We start from the raw sequence: 14,308 nt of genomic DNA, 5'->3' as shown, positions 1-14,308 counted from the left end.
AAATTTTAACTCAATTTTTTTTTTCTTTTTACTTTTTTTTTTTTTTCTTCTGGTCTTTAGTGATGCCCCAAGATCTTTCTTCCTTGTGGTCTGAATAAAGTGCTTTCCCTGTTTCTGGCCTCTCAAAAGTAAATATCAAGCCATATTGTGACAGTAAGCTCAAACTTTTGGTTTGATTTGCATGGATCCTTCCCCACCCATAAATGGCAAAAGGTCATTAAGAGAATTGCCGCTTTTATTACATTTTTTCCTTTCTTCACTGGAGAACGTTTCACTGTGCCATTTGATTCTGGGTGCCAGTCATAGATAGGCTGAACAGCACCAGCAGGATCACGGGTGCCTGGATTTCATGTTTTCTTTGAAGTTTCTGTGGTATTCTCAAATATCACCCTGAATAATAGAAGAGTTGAGGCAGATGCTTTGAGGCAAGAGTGGTGAGTGATGGGATTTATATCTGGTTATTTTGCAGTTGTCACTGTGTTAACTGAGCTTTAAACTTTAAACTGTTTCTTCCATTTATATTTGGATCCATTTCTTACTTTCCACCTTGTCATCTTGGGAAATGTGCCAGAGAAGAAAGCTTTGGTATGCAGCAGTATTTTATTTTGGCAGGTGTAGGACAATGCTGCTCTTCATCTTGATCAAAACCCTTTGTTACGCTTCCTTTTAGAATAGGCATTACCTAGAGCGATCCACTGGTGTACATTTGCAATGTGCAGTCACCCTAGAAATCTCAGTCTCTGGTTTTGCCTCTGTTTTACTGGATAGTAGGACAGAAGGTAAAGAGCAGCGGGGGTCTTTATAGTTCTAAGAAAACACAAGGTGACATTTTGACCACACCATTGTTGAAGGAAAAAATCATCTGACTTTATTAGGGTCAGAGTAATTTTCCCCTGTCATCAGGGATCTCTGAAGGACTAATTGTACTGGCATTAAGTTATATAAATGTACAACATAAAAGTATTCTAACGACATTCCTTTTAAAACACTAAGACTTACAAACATAGTCTATGTGTGTTGCCTTTGACCAACATTAATAATAATTTCAAAGTTTAAAAATTTGTTTTCATTTCAACAAAGGTTATGCTTGGTAGTACACAATCAGTAAAAAATTTCAATATTACCCATATTTTTTTGTGAGATATACACAAAGTTCTGGTGTGTACCTCCACCTATGAGCTCTGACTGAAAAATCAAGTGTATAGATGGACTTGTAAAAGAGTGGGAGGCCTCCAAAAAAATAACAGAAACTCTGCACAGAAACCTTTTGTGGATTAAATAGCCTGTAACTTTTCTTTAGGTTGGTGGTGAAGAGACTTAAGAACTTGTATAAAGGTGTAACAAGACAGAATAGAAACCCTAACTTTTTAAAACACTGATCCTGTGACACTTGTCTGAGAAACACTCTACTGATCCTGACGGCCTCACAACTTCAGCAATTACCAGTAATCTAATGACTGTTGCTCCTGTAATTTCAGCAGGATCTGGCATTTGTTCTTTGTGTCTTTCCGTTTTTTTCTTCCTTCTTTTTATTATTGTATAACAGCTGCAGGCCACCAAACCAGCTGCTGCAGTGCACGCAGGAGGCAGTTGTGTCTTAGTGGAGAGAATCTAAATAAACAGGATGAGCAGTTAGTAAAGTTTATAGATGCGCTTGAAGTTCCACACAAAGAAAGAATAAATATGATCCTTCACCATTCATAGTGCTTGGAAATCTAAATGACAGGGGAAAAAAAGATTCTTTTTTTTTAAAAAAAATCAGCAGAGCTACTAGGAGTTATGAAGGCTTTAATCATCTTTTTCTTTGCCCATGCTTGACAGGGTATTCCAGGTGATCCAGGCCCACCAGGACTTCCTGGGCCACAAGGCCCTCCTGTGAGTAGTCCTCTTTTAGTTCTTTTTTTGTTGCATCTGTATCAGAACTGTAAATTCATTCTACTCTGGCTTGTGGACTCAGTTTAAGATGACGTTTGTGTGTCCAGGGTCTTCCCGGTGGCGTAAAAGGTGAAAAAGGTGAGCAAGGAGAACCAGGCAAAAGAGTAAGTAGTCTGCTTAACCAAACACTTATCTTTCCAATCAGTGTTATCTTTGAGAATTAAGCAAATGTTGAATTCGGGTGGGGCCATCAGCCTCTGGGTAAGAGACTTCTTTTATTTCTCCATAACCTGGCAAACTAGTAGATGACACATCTGGTTCATGAAAGTGCTTCTAGGTGTCGACCTCTCAGTGCTTTCTGGTAGAATTATCTACATGTAGATCTTAGTTTTTGGGGGCTAGAGAAAATAATTTGAATGATGTTACCTGATTACATGTGGAAACCTTCTTCAAAGTTGTTGGACTGCTTGACTGAAGCAGCAGTTTTCTGTTTCCTTTTTGGAGAGGGTCTTCATTTGGTTTATTATGTACTGGGTTGCCAAGCAGCATGAAATTAGTATATATTTAAACTGGTCTATGTAAACTCATTCTCAGTGAGTTTACTTGTGAGGTGAGTCACAAAACCAAACCTCTGAACGCTGCATTAAGAACAAAAGTCCATTTGTCACTTCCCACGAGACTACTTCAGTTTATCTGTCTGGGGAGGGGACGAGTTCAGGATAGCTGCATCTAGGGATAGCATGAGTCACTTTGTTCCTGTCTAGACTCAAATCCATCCTGGAATTTAAATATACTTGGGTTTCACAGCTCAGGAAAGCTGAGGAAAATCATAAAAGTGCTAAGAAATAGAATGAAAATAGCATGGGCTGAACCAGCAAGGAAAAGACAAGTTGCTACCAGCTCAAAGCATTCTGTATTTTCACTTTCACATCTGCTGAACCCATAGTGTCATCAACATAACAGGCCCCTTTGAAAACAAGACACAAGTATTGCTCAAGTTAATTGGACAATATATAAACACTGTTTAGAAACATGCTGGTAATAGGTTTTCCAATTTCTGAAGGAAATAAATACAGTGGAAACAAATGTTTGGTATTCTAGATGAAATCCTTCTTAGTTGCTGAGATTTACAGGAGGGCTTTGATTTGCCTTCTTTAAGGAACATAACAAATGAGGCAGATTTACAAAGCCAAAATTCTCATTATATTTTGAGGTGGTTTTGAATTTTATTTTCTGAGTTGCTTCTCTCTGCAAAAGTAAATGGGAACCACATAAATTTGCAAAGATCTGAAAGGATGAAAGTCTTGAGGGGATATGGCAGATGTCTTTTGCCAAAGGTTGTTCACCAACATTTTTGTTTGTTTTTATTACTCTGAATTTGGGCATGCTGCATGCTTAAACTGCAGTTTTGCTCTGAAATTACTTTAAAGCTGCCTTTTAGGGCCCCATATGATTCTGTTGTTCAAACCCATTTCAGATATACTCATAAAATGTCAGTACATGTAATCAAACAGGTAGTTCTGCAAATCCACAGGAAATCTTAAAACCTCGTTTTTGAGAATCAGAACTCATTACTAATAATAAAGAATTCACAAATCACATTATACTCTAATACACTGTGTCTGTCAGGTCTTACTATCAACTTCTCAATGACTGAGAGTTGATCTTGACACTGGTGAAATTTAATGACCTATTCTAGTTATGTTGCAGCAGGTGACCCCTATACATACCGCTTCTGTAATGCTAACAGTAGAGTTCTATTTGTCTCGCCCAGTGAATGGTCTGGAATAAAGTGGAGCTCACTACTTTTATTGCAGCAGTGGCAAATCTGTTCAGCAAGAATATGTGGTTTTTAGAAGTCACTTCTATTTTTGTTGATACTATTCTTCAGGGAATTGCATTTGGTTTAAAGGAGGGTTAAAATTCAAACACAAAAATGTTTTTATTTAATTTTCACTAGTCACATTATACTAATTTCCTAATTAAAAATAATGTTCTAGTGTTTAGGGAGTTAGGATCTGTTTTCCAAATAAAGGATTTCTCTAATGTTAGCATAAAAGGAGTTATTAAACACAATGAATTAGCAGTAGTTAACTGGAGATCATTTTGTGCTCTATTCGCACATTTCTTTGAGACTTGTCATGGTTTTTTGTGCTCTGGTTTTCAAAATGAAAACCTCAGTTTAGATAATTCCATTGACTATACTTGATGGTTTTGACACATGTGTCACAAGGACTGCATTCTTGAAAAATGGGAAATAAGTAACATAATTTCCATAAGAATTCTTCACCACTGAAGCATTTTATTTCAATGCGTGTTTATGTCTTTGAAGGGAAAGCCTGGCAAAGATGGAGAGCCTGGTCAGCCTGGTAGGGATGTGAGTAACTCCTACATTTCTAATCTAAGCAGACTCCTTATAAGCTTTTCTTCAGATATGGAGAAGATCTGAGTGTGATTCTCTTTTCTTGAAGGGTTTACCTGGTGGGCCTGGAATAAACGGTGCTCCAGGAAGAGAGGGTGAAAAGGTATGCCCATTTTTTTTATATTATTGCTATAGTAGCTTAAAGATCTGCCATCACGGAGTTCAGTTCTGATTGAGCAGTGATTGCATTCCCTATGCTATTACAGTGTTGAAAAATATTTGTGATAACTTTCTTTTGTAATAATGCGCACTGTAAAAAATGCTCCTAATTTCATTGTAGGGTGAAAAAGGTGACATCGGTCCCCCTGGTCCTCCTGGAATTGTAAGTTGCTGATCTTTTCTTTCTGCATTTGGTTGGCAGTGTTGTTTTGTCATAGTTCTTGGGCAACTGTGAGTCCTGTCTCTGGGTATAACAATAACAGAACCAGTAAAGATTTCATATGTTCACTAATAGAAATGATTGTTTCCTTCTTTCCAGATAGATTCCATGCTCTAGTATTTGCTAGGTAACAAACACAATGCTAGACTATAACCTCAGACCAGCAGAAATTTAGTCAGCTTCACTGAAGTCTGTTATAACTGGCTGTTGGCTTGGCAGTTGAAGTGCTTCCTATTGGAGTGAGCTCTTTACTGGAATTTTACGTGGTATTTCAGTGGAGCAGGAAAAAGCATCCTGTCATTGGTCTAAGGTTCAAAGTGTGTTGAACTTTTCCGCCCTCACATTTCTTTACCATTCCAGTGACTGCTGGCAAGTTGTTTCACATGAACATGAAATTTACAGGTCATTTCAAGACCAGGCATTGATGCAGCAGTGGGACCAAAAGGCAGCAAAGGATTGCCAGGACTGCCGGGAGCCAAAGGGGAGCGTGGATTCTCTGGTAGGCCAGGCCCACCTGGCTTGCCAGGTTCTCCAGGTAGGACTGCAAACATCAGAATAAGTTATATGCTCAAATGTCTGAATGGATATTTAGGTTCACAGTCTCTCCACGCTCCTTTTGACAGATGGACTGAGCAGAAAGTAAAGGCAGAATTATTCAGAGCTACCTTTGAGCTTGAAGGGTGGTCCTTAGCTTACGGGGATAATATGAGGAATTCTGAATGTTCATTGCCTCCGCTGTGGCAAACACAGGATGCTAATCATCAAGGCTGTCAAACAGATACTAGCTTAATGGTCTTAGGGGTAATCATATCACTTACCTATAGCATACATCATGCACTGCATTACACAGAGAAGGTATTACATATTGGAAGTCTGGTACCTGGCCATCAAACCTAGACTCTGCTGAACATTGGCAGTACTAAAGGAGGAGATGATCTGAGTCTACAATGGGAGTAGGTGGCGACACCTGTATTTGCCTTATACATGCTTAGAGAAGACCATTAGGATTCTAACGTTACAGCTTGTAAATGTTCTTTTTTCCATCAGCACTTCCTTTCATTAGTCCTGTTTTATTTTTTTCCTGCATGAACTTAGTTGTTGAGTCTCAGGTCAATTTTTCAAACAAAAATCTCTGAAAATGTGAAATGTGCATATGTCAAACACTGCACATCGACATGTAGTTTGATTCCATGGAAGAAATGTTACAGAGTACTTACCTGGAAAGACACAGTCTTATCCATAGCATGTTGTTCATCATATATCATTGCCATCCTTGCATGAAAGTGATTTAAGCCTTTGAGCTATCAAGGAACTAAGTTCTTCCCATCATAGGGATCACTACTGTTGGACCTCCTGGCCCACCTGGCTTACCTGGTGAGAGAGGTCAGAAGGGAGATCCAGGTTTACCTGGTGTTTCTATTCCGGGGCAACCAGGACTTGATGGACCACGAGGACCTCCAGGACCACCAGGTCCTCCAGGGCCACCTGCACCATCTGTTCCTCCTGGTAAGTGATGACCACACACACAGCAAGTAGAAGAGACTGAACAGCTTTGACATTCATTCTTTTATTTTCTTCCCCTCCCTCCCGCCCCTTTTTTTTTTTTTCAATTCTACCTCCAAAGATGTAGTTTATCAGCAGCTGAAGTCCATGAGCTATTCATATACATTCTCCAAGTCACTCCCATTGCAAATCAGGACATTTGTAGGGGAGCTCTAGCCTTAAGGACAATTACAGAATTTTGGAATTCAGTGGTGTGAGTTGCAGTCTGGCTTTATCCTGCCTCTTTCTACCTCAGATGAGCTCTGCTGTGACTTATCTGTGACATGCAGCTAGACTGGGCAAGAAGGTATCTTGTCAGACATGAGGGACCTTTGTGCTAACTCACACAGTAATTACAGTCCTCCAAAGCCAAGCAAATTTGGCCCAGATACACAAAAATAGTTTTTTTCCAATTTATGTTACATCCTATTTAATCCACCTATTAGAAAGTTACATTAAAATTTATGCATAAAGCAGGAGGTAACCACTTTGACACTGCCTTGACTAAATTCAGCTTTCATGATACGATCTAATCAATGCTTGGAGGGAGTGTTTCCTTCTAAGAGTTGTGATACCAGGAGAGTCAAAGGAATAATTTTTACAAGATTCCAATTTCATTTCATAGATATTCCAGTGTGTAGACCACAAAAAATTAGCTTGGGAGTGGACACTTTGGATGAAGGCTCTTAGCTCCTTTTTGGTATAAGGGAAGTAGGGATTGGGAGATGGAGTACGAGAACTGGAAAGCCGTAGTGGAGAGGAGCTAACATGATTCAGGGAGCAATAGCTGGCGTTGGCTTTTTAAGCCCCCTAACTCTGATGATACTTCATACACGTGCATTTATGATATGAGGCTGACTAGCAGAATGTAGTGTAGAGATGGAATTCTGTAGGCTGTGGAAAATAGTGGGAGATAGTTGAGGTTATGAAAGAGAACTGATTACTGTTGTGTAATATCCTGAGTGTTTCATTTTGAGTTTGGATTAGACTGGTGGGTTTTCATTATCAGTCCTCTGTCTGAATTGCCAAAATGTTTGGTCTGTGATTGTGTGGGTGTATTAAAATATTTGCACAAATACTAGGAAGTACATTTTTGTACGTACATTCAACGCTGCTGTTAGTCTAACACAAATTGGTCATTAAACCTCTCAATTTTCCTTAGGTGAAGGGTTATGTGAGCAGGGGCCACCAGGTCCTCCAGGAATTCCAGGACAACAAGGCTTTACAGGGGAGCGAGGCCAAAAAGGTGCAGTGGCATGGCTATCTTGTTTTTTCTCTTTTTGGTAAAACTTGTTAAACAGTATAAACCCTGTATTAAATAAGGATAAACAGTGACTCTTCCTAGGGTGAGTGCAGATATTTTCTGTTTCTGAGTAAGAAAGCTGTTTTGTTTGAGTGTAGGATAGTCCCTCATGTAGTGTTAAAGCACAGGAATCTCAAAGTGACTGAGGGTACAACCAATGCTAGGGCCTAGCATGGATCATGGTGAAATTAAAATGGAATTTCAGGTTTATGAGTATCTCCCAGGTAGACAGCAACTAAATGCTTTGTAACAGCAGTTACCAGTTCTATGTGAAAAAGTTTTACACTTCATGAAAAAAATTGACATTTTTAATGGAAAGCAACACTGAAATTAGAAATGCAAGATTCCTAATTTGAATTGGTCAATCTACAATGAGTTTGTTTGTTTGATAAGCAAAAGAAAGACATCTTTAATGTGTATCCTTGTTTCCAAAAAGACAACCTTGCAATGAGGATGCTGATATGGGTAAGTGAGAATCTTTTCCTAGCTCAACCATGGACATCCTAGATGACTTTGGGCATCTCACTTGATTGTGTACTTCTTTCAAACAGAAGTCTTTTTTTTGTCATGGAGATTATAAGGATTAATTAATTACCCTAAATTAAAGTACTTAAATAGTACATTGATGAATGTCAGGAAAGTCTTTATGTGAAGGAAATTCCTAAACTTCTTGAAACCATTCTTTCTTTGGGGGTTTTGGGGTTTGTTTTTTGTTTATTTGTTTTTTAATGAAATAAGTTCAGTCTATTGTCAAATCAATGAAACATTCCCAGTACTCTTGGACTTGCACTCTTGGAGTTTAATTAAAGTTTGGGATTTTGATATATGTGTTTTAGAGTTGTAATTGAAGGGTCAAGTACTTACTTTAGAAGAAGACTCTTTTACTAAGGAGAAAAAGTCCACAGTTTTATTTTTCATGATTGAAAGCATTTTTCCTGTTTTAATTTATTTTGCATTATCCTAAATAAATTATAATCATATCTGATATTAGTTGTCTGACTCCTAGCAACCCAAAAGCTTCAGTTTGGCTTTTATGGGGGAAGCCTTCTAATATTTAAGCAATCATATAATTACATAAAATTATAATTTTAGACATGGTATTATAGTTCAGTAGCAAGAAAACAATTGCTGTTGTGCTGAATTCTTTTAGTGTTGTCTAAGATCTGATGCTTAAGTATACTTTTTCAATGCAAATCTTTTTAGGTGATCAAGGAGACACATGCTTCAATTGCATAGGAGCTGGTGTAACTGGGCCTCCTGGGGAGAGAGGACCACCAGGACCTCCAGGTAGTCCAGGTAAGCTGAAGTCTTCACTATTCTGCTTATTATATTCCATACAGTCACTTTTGTATCCTAGTATCTGTGTATAATGTTAATGATATCTGTCTATTGTGTACAAATCCAGATGCAGTTGCCAGCTCCAGTAAATACTTGGTGCATGTCATATTTAGCACAGCTGGGGAGTGTTAGGAAGAAACAGGCTGGATATGTGTAAAAAAATCACTCATTTTTTGAAAATCTAGTCTTTCTAAAAAAAAAACCTCTGATCAAAGACAGACGTCCAAGCATTCTGTGTTTTGAAGGTTTATGATCTGCTATAGATTTAACTGAAAAAGAGAAATTAACTTCTACTACTTGCTATTCCTGAAATGATAGAGGAGCTGGAAGGTGTGACATTTTTTGACACTACTGATTAAACCTAGAGTTTCAGAGTTTGTTCTGCTCAAGTAAAATCAAGCTCTCCAAAAAACCCCAACTAAATCTTGCCTGGTCTTAAAAAAGCTTAGCTACTATCTTATGCAAACAGCATGCTTGATATTTACAGCTTCTACAGTTTTATGTTTTTCTTTTATGTTTTGCTGCACTACTCAGGTTCTCCTGGTTTTCCTGGACCAAAAGGTGAAAAGGGGCTTCCTGGATTAACTGGCCTTGTAGGGCCACCAGTAAGTGGTGGTGTTATGTTCTGGTGGGAAAACAGTGTCTCATTTATCTTGCATGTTTGGTAGATCTGTACACAGCAGACATGAATTCTTGTCTAATATTTTTTTTTCCATAATTAGCTTGAATGCATAATTCTTGTATTGTGCCAAACTCAGAGAGGAAGTGAAAAACTTTTTTTTTTTCTTTTTTTTCTTCCCGTTCAGGGATTCCCAGGGTCCCCAGGTGCTCCTGGGAGACCTGGTCCTAAAGGAGACCCAGGGGATGTCCTGACTTCTCCAAGAATGAAAGGTGACAAAGGAGACCCCGGCTTCCCAGGACCTCCAGGTCTTCCAGGCATAGATGGCACTCCTGGGCGAGATGGACTGCCAGGTCTACCTGGCCCTAAGGGGGAACCTGTGAGTTACATTTTATGCTGTGTTTGGACAGATGTTTTGGGAGGTCCTGGATGTATTTGACGTAGTGCAGATCAAAGGACTGGCAACTGTGCTTTTTTCTGAACGTGACTAACACAGTAATTCTCTTCAGTAGATGTCAATCTAGTGATGATATACAGAGCTACTCTCTGAATCTGTCAGTGCCTCTAAAAATAAGCTGAGACCTCTTGGGTAGTATCAGATGGTCCCTTCTTCCATTGTCTATATTTCACATATGTAGTGTGATGAATTAAGTATACTGCCAGAGTTAGACCTTATCTTGACCATGTTAGTAAGATGTAGGCAGCTAATGGCCTTGAGAGTTAGAAGGATGGAAACTCTCAGAGTTTCAAAAAAAAGAAACAATGAAACACTTTACTCCTTTGCTAGTAAAGATATGTTCCTCTTTCCCATCCTGCTCTTCCTTTTTTCAGGGCAGTGTTGCATTCAAAGGAGAAATGGGTATTCCAGGTGATCCAGGAATACCAGGTCCTCCTGGAGACAAAGGACTTCCTGGACCTCCTGGTTTTGGTCCACAAGGTTCACCTGGTGAAAAGGGCATCCAAGGTGTTTCAGGCCGTCCCGGGCCTCCTGGGGTTCCTGGTGAGTTGTTCTCTGTGTGCTATTGAACAAAAGCTGTAAAATCAAGTTTTGTCCTTTTGCTCCAGATAGTTCTGAGAACATAATGCTGCTTTTAAAGTTTTCTCAAAGGCGTTGTAAGACCTAGTATTTGTAAGCTCCTTTGCTGAAGGTCATCACAGACTCACAAAGTGAGCAGAATTTGTGCCATGTTACTATAGGCACGTGACTCACCCTTCTGCTGTGACTTCTTGAGAAGCTTCTCTTCAGCTGACTATAGTGGAAATATATTGAACCACCATGTGGCTTACGCTTAATAATACTGCAACTACAGCATTTTTTGAAAACAAGGGTTTGCTTTGAACAAGTCTACTTTTGTTACTTTCTTGTCAACCACACAGATCCTGATCAAGTTGTGTTGGTGTCAGCTATGGAAAGTACTATACACATGATGGTACCTAGAAGGAAGCTAGAAAAAATAACATTTCAAGAAAGCTGTCTTAACATTAAACAATGTTTCAAATCCTCTAAGTGCTATAGGGGGCTCAGGGGCAGATAGCCTATTGGGTAGTCTTGCTGGTATTTAAGCTCTTTGTAAGCTTGGGATGTGGCTAGCATCTTTCTCTGCTCAAAGGAAAACAGAGAAGAAACTCCTACTGAGTGATAAAATATTTCTACTTTTTGGGTTTAGGTCCAAAAGGTGACCCTGGCCAGACTATTACAGAACCAGGAGTTCCAGGCCCTCCTGGTCCTCCAGGAAGAAATGGTGACCCAGGTCTTCCAGGTAAAGCAGCAACTAGATATCCGGGGAATTCCAAGAGCTTTTAATTCTGACTGATCCTTGATGACTATGTTGATTTTCTTGTTTTTGCAGGAGATCCTGGTCAGCCAGGTCAGCGTGGCTTATCAGGCATCCCAGGTGCAAAGGGAGAGCCAGGTATTCCTGGCATTGGGCTTCCAGGTCCACCAGGCCCAAAAGGTATGTTTACAGCCATGTTACTGTATTGTACTGGCTGCAAGAGGAGACATAGAGGGTTGTGTCTCTTCACTTTTTCCCGGCGGGTTGATTTCTGTCTCTAGAAACCTTTAAAATATATTTGTCTTTATACATCTTCGTAATAGTTTCAGAAGCACTAGGAAAAAAATCCTGCTGAGCTGTTATTCCTCTGTTCACGGTAAACAGTAAACCAAGGACACAAAAGTAAATGGGTAAAACCCTGGGAAACAATGAATGTTGAGCTTGAATCAATAAATGATCTCCGAATGCTGCCCTAAAATATCAATGTTTCCGATGTGATCTGTGTAATTTTTGTTAAAGCACAAAGCACAGGGAGTCCCCTCCTCTGAGAGGAGTCCCAGAGATCCTCTGTGCAAAGACTGTGTGCTCAAAAGATAATCTCAACCAAACAGGTACCCTCAAGTGTGCTTGAGGAAGCACAGAACCTGTTTTCAGATACCACTTTTCATGGGTCGAAAGCATTTCTGGAAGTGTTCTAATGGTCTCCGGTGTCCTCTATTCTGCTGCTCTGACCTCCATGTCATGTGTAGGTTTCCCAGGGACTCCAGGCCCCCCCGGAGCTCCAGGAACTCCAGGTCGCCCTGGTCTAGATGGACCTCCTGGACCACCTGGTTTCCCAGGACAGAAGGTCTGTGTTTGCTTGTCTAATATAAAACTTCACTTTCATAGAGGTTCTTCTGCATCAGTGGGAAGTTGGTGGGGAGGATTTCACCTGTTGTTGTCAGCTTTTGATGGTGGGGAAGTTCTCTACTTGAGGTTTGAGTGAGCATAGGAAAAAAAGGAAAAAAGAAACTGAACTCTAAGATGATGGGCATTTTTTTCTTTTTACTTTAACATTTTTAGGAGAGGCTGAACTTAGAAAACTTCCTTTCAAAAAATAGTTTGTTTGTTATAGGGGGATCGTGGATTTGGAGTTCCAGGACCACCTGGACCCCCAGGACCACCAGGCACAAAGGGAGTTCAAGGGCCCAAAGGTGATCCTGGCTTCCCAGGAAACCCTGGTCTCCCAGGACGGGCAGGTTTTGATGGAACTCCAGGGCCCAAAGGTATGGAGAACTCTCCCCTTTTCTGTTCCCTGTTGAACTTTTAAAAATGTAGATGTGCTGGCAGCCATATGGCAGTTAAATACAAGCAGTGCTGACTTCAGAGCAATTACTTCAGGGCCCGTTTTCCCAAATCAGACACACCTGTGTAAATGGAAGCTTGTGTTCTCAAAAGGCAAGCATGCAAGGGAGTAAATACCAACCTGTGGGTCAGTATCTGAAAGTGTATTCTTAAGACAAATCATGTTAACGTTGGGGTAAAACTTCTTCAAGAGAATAACTGTCATTTAGATGTGCTGTGCTTCAGTATGCAGAGGGTTAGCAATTCATGAATTCCTGCTGTTAATCATTGTCTGTATTGAACTGCAGAGCATGCCTGGTTTGCTGGAGAGCATCTGTTGAGTTTGATGTGGATTATGATGCAATAACATTTCTCTGTGTAGCCCTGAAATGTAAACTGCATGCATTCCACACAGAGTGAGGACAAATCACTGGTTTTCAGAAATACCCTCTGAAGTATGGTGGGTTTTTTCCCTTTGTTTGCATACAAGGATGAAATTTTGAGTACAACTTCTCTACTTCTGACAGCAAGTATCTCTGAACTGAGTTCACTGTTTAACTAAACAAGAGCATTCTTTTAGGTGAACCTGGACCAAGTGGACCACCAGGACTCCCAGGCCCACCAGGCATCCCTGGCATTGGTGGTCAAGGTCCACCTGGATCTCCAGGACCTCCAGGTCCTGTTGGCCCCCCAGGTAAAACTCGCATGAATTGTACACTTAGGTTATCTCTGGCATACACCAAGCAGGTATACAGCATGCTGAAGGCCCCACTGAACAGGTAGGCAAGGAAAGGTGGAGACTTCCTATCTATTAGCTTGGCTGCTTTGCCAGTCACGCAGGCAAAACTTGGTACATCATGTTTTTTGCTGAAATGGGAAGTGGAATTACATTCAGCCTTGCCATTTGTACAACTTGGGGAGGTGTCAAGGGTGTAAAAGCTCACTTTGGAGAAGGCTTGGAGCCTCAGCAGATAGCCTAGAAAGTGTTGTGAGCAGATAGTGACAAAATCTCTGTGAAGTTTATCACAGAACTGTTCAGGACAAGACAGAAGGGAGCACAATGTCAGTGCAGAGGGTTTGGGGATACAGAAGAGGATGGAAGCCACCTTCAGCTGCCTGTACTGCGCTGTCGTTACATTGCTTTCAAATAGGAAGATGGTTCTTAAATTCCAGAGCAGTTTTCTAGTTTACCAAAGTATGTTCCAAATTTACTGAGTGACAGGCATTTTTAAATAAATTTTACATTATTATCTCAAAAATTAATTTCTGACTTGGAAAAAAAGCAGACAAACTCAATCCCCTATACAGTGCTATTTGTCCTCCCTCTACTTACATGGTGAGTGCAAAATCACGGGAGTAATTCAGATTCAAGTTTTCCCTTATGTGGCTAGGCACTTTTATTTTTTTTCCAAGATGGAAGCTGAAGCACAATTTAACTCTGTTAATGTGGAAAGGAAGAAAGCATGAGTATTCCAAACTAGCTGGTTCATTATTTTGTAGAGGAGAAAATGTTCTCCAAGTAACGATATGATAATGTTTTAACGAAAGCCTGTTAGTAAAAAAGGCTGTACATGTTCATCTTGTCGTAACACACCTGGAAAAGAAGTTTAGCATTCCTGTTACAGAAACCTCTGAGTTCTGGGGTTCCTGATTCCCTCACACACACTTGTTTTTTCTGCAAAGCCAACAAGTTTTGTGAGTCCTGATAGGTTTGAAGTAGGTTGACAAAGTA

The 14,308-nt window shown here is 40.0% G+C and overlaps 1 protein-coding gene across 1 annotated transcript in view; it reads left to right on the top strand.

Moving 5' to 3' along the window:
* COL4A5 (collagen type IV alpha 5 chain) overlaps positions 1-14,308 on the top strand; it is an 86,152-nt gene that overhangs the window by 44,714 nt on the left and 27,130 nt on the right. Inside the window, exons 14-30 of the mRNA XM_055818146.1 lie at positions 1,822-1,875; positions 1,983-2,039; positions 4,208-4,252; positions 4,347-4,400; positions 4,578-4,619; positions 5,079-5,211; positions 6,009-6,182; positions 7,381-7,464; positions 8,725-8,817; positions 9,394-9,464; positions 9,666-9,857; positions 10,310-10,478; positions 11,146-11,238; positions 11,329-11,433; positions 12,003-12,100; positions 12,368-12,518; positions 13,157-13,270. Coding sequence (XP_055674121.1) covers positions 1,822-1,875; positions 1,983-2,039; positions 4,208-4,252; positions 4,347-4,400; positions 4,578-4,619; positions 5,079-5,211; positions 6,009-6,182; positions 7,381-7,464; positions 8,725-8,817; positions 9,394-9,464; positions 9,666-9,857; positions 10,310-10,478; positions 11,146-11,238; positions 11,329-11,433; positions 12,003-12,100; positions 12,368-12,518; positions 13,157-13,270 — 1,729 coding nt within the window. The remainder of the gene's footprint in view (positions 1-1,821; positions 1,876-1,982; positions 2,040-4,207; positions 4,253-4,346; positions 4,401-4,577; positions 4,620-5,078; positions 5,212-6,008; positions 6,183-7,380; positions 7,465-8,724; positions 8,818-9,393; positions 9,465-9,665; positions 9,858-10,309; positions 10,479-11,145; positions 11,239-11,328; positions 11,434-12,002; positions 12,101-12,367; positions 12,519-13,156; positions 13,271-14,308) is intronic.

This window comes from Falco peregrinus, chromosome 13, assembly GCF_023634155.1.
Source record: "Falco peregrinus isolate bFalPer1 chromosome 13, bFalPer1.pri, whole genome shotgun sequence".
Lineage (NCBI taxonomy): Eukaryota > Metazoa > Chordata > Aves > Falconiformes > Falconidae > Falco > Falco peregrinus.
The sequence above is the reverse complement of the archived record's forward strand: the minus strand, read 5'-3'. Positions and strand labels throughout refer to the sequence as shown.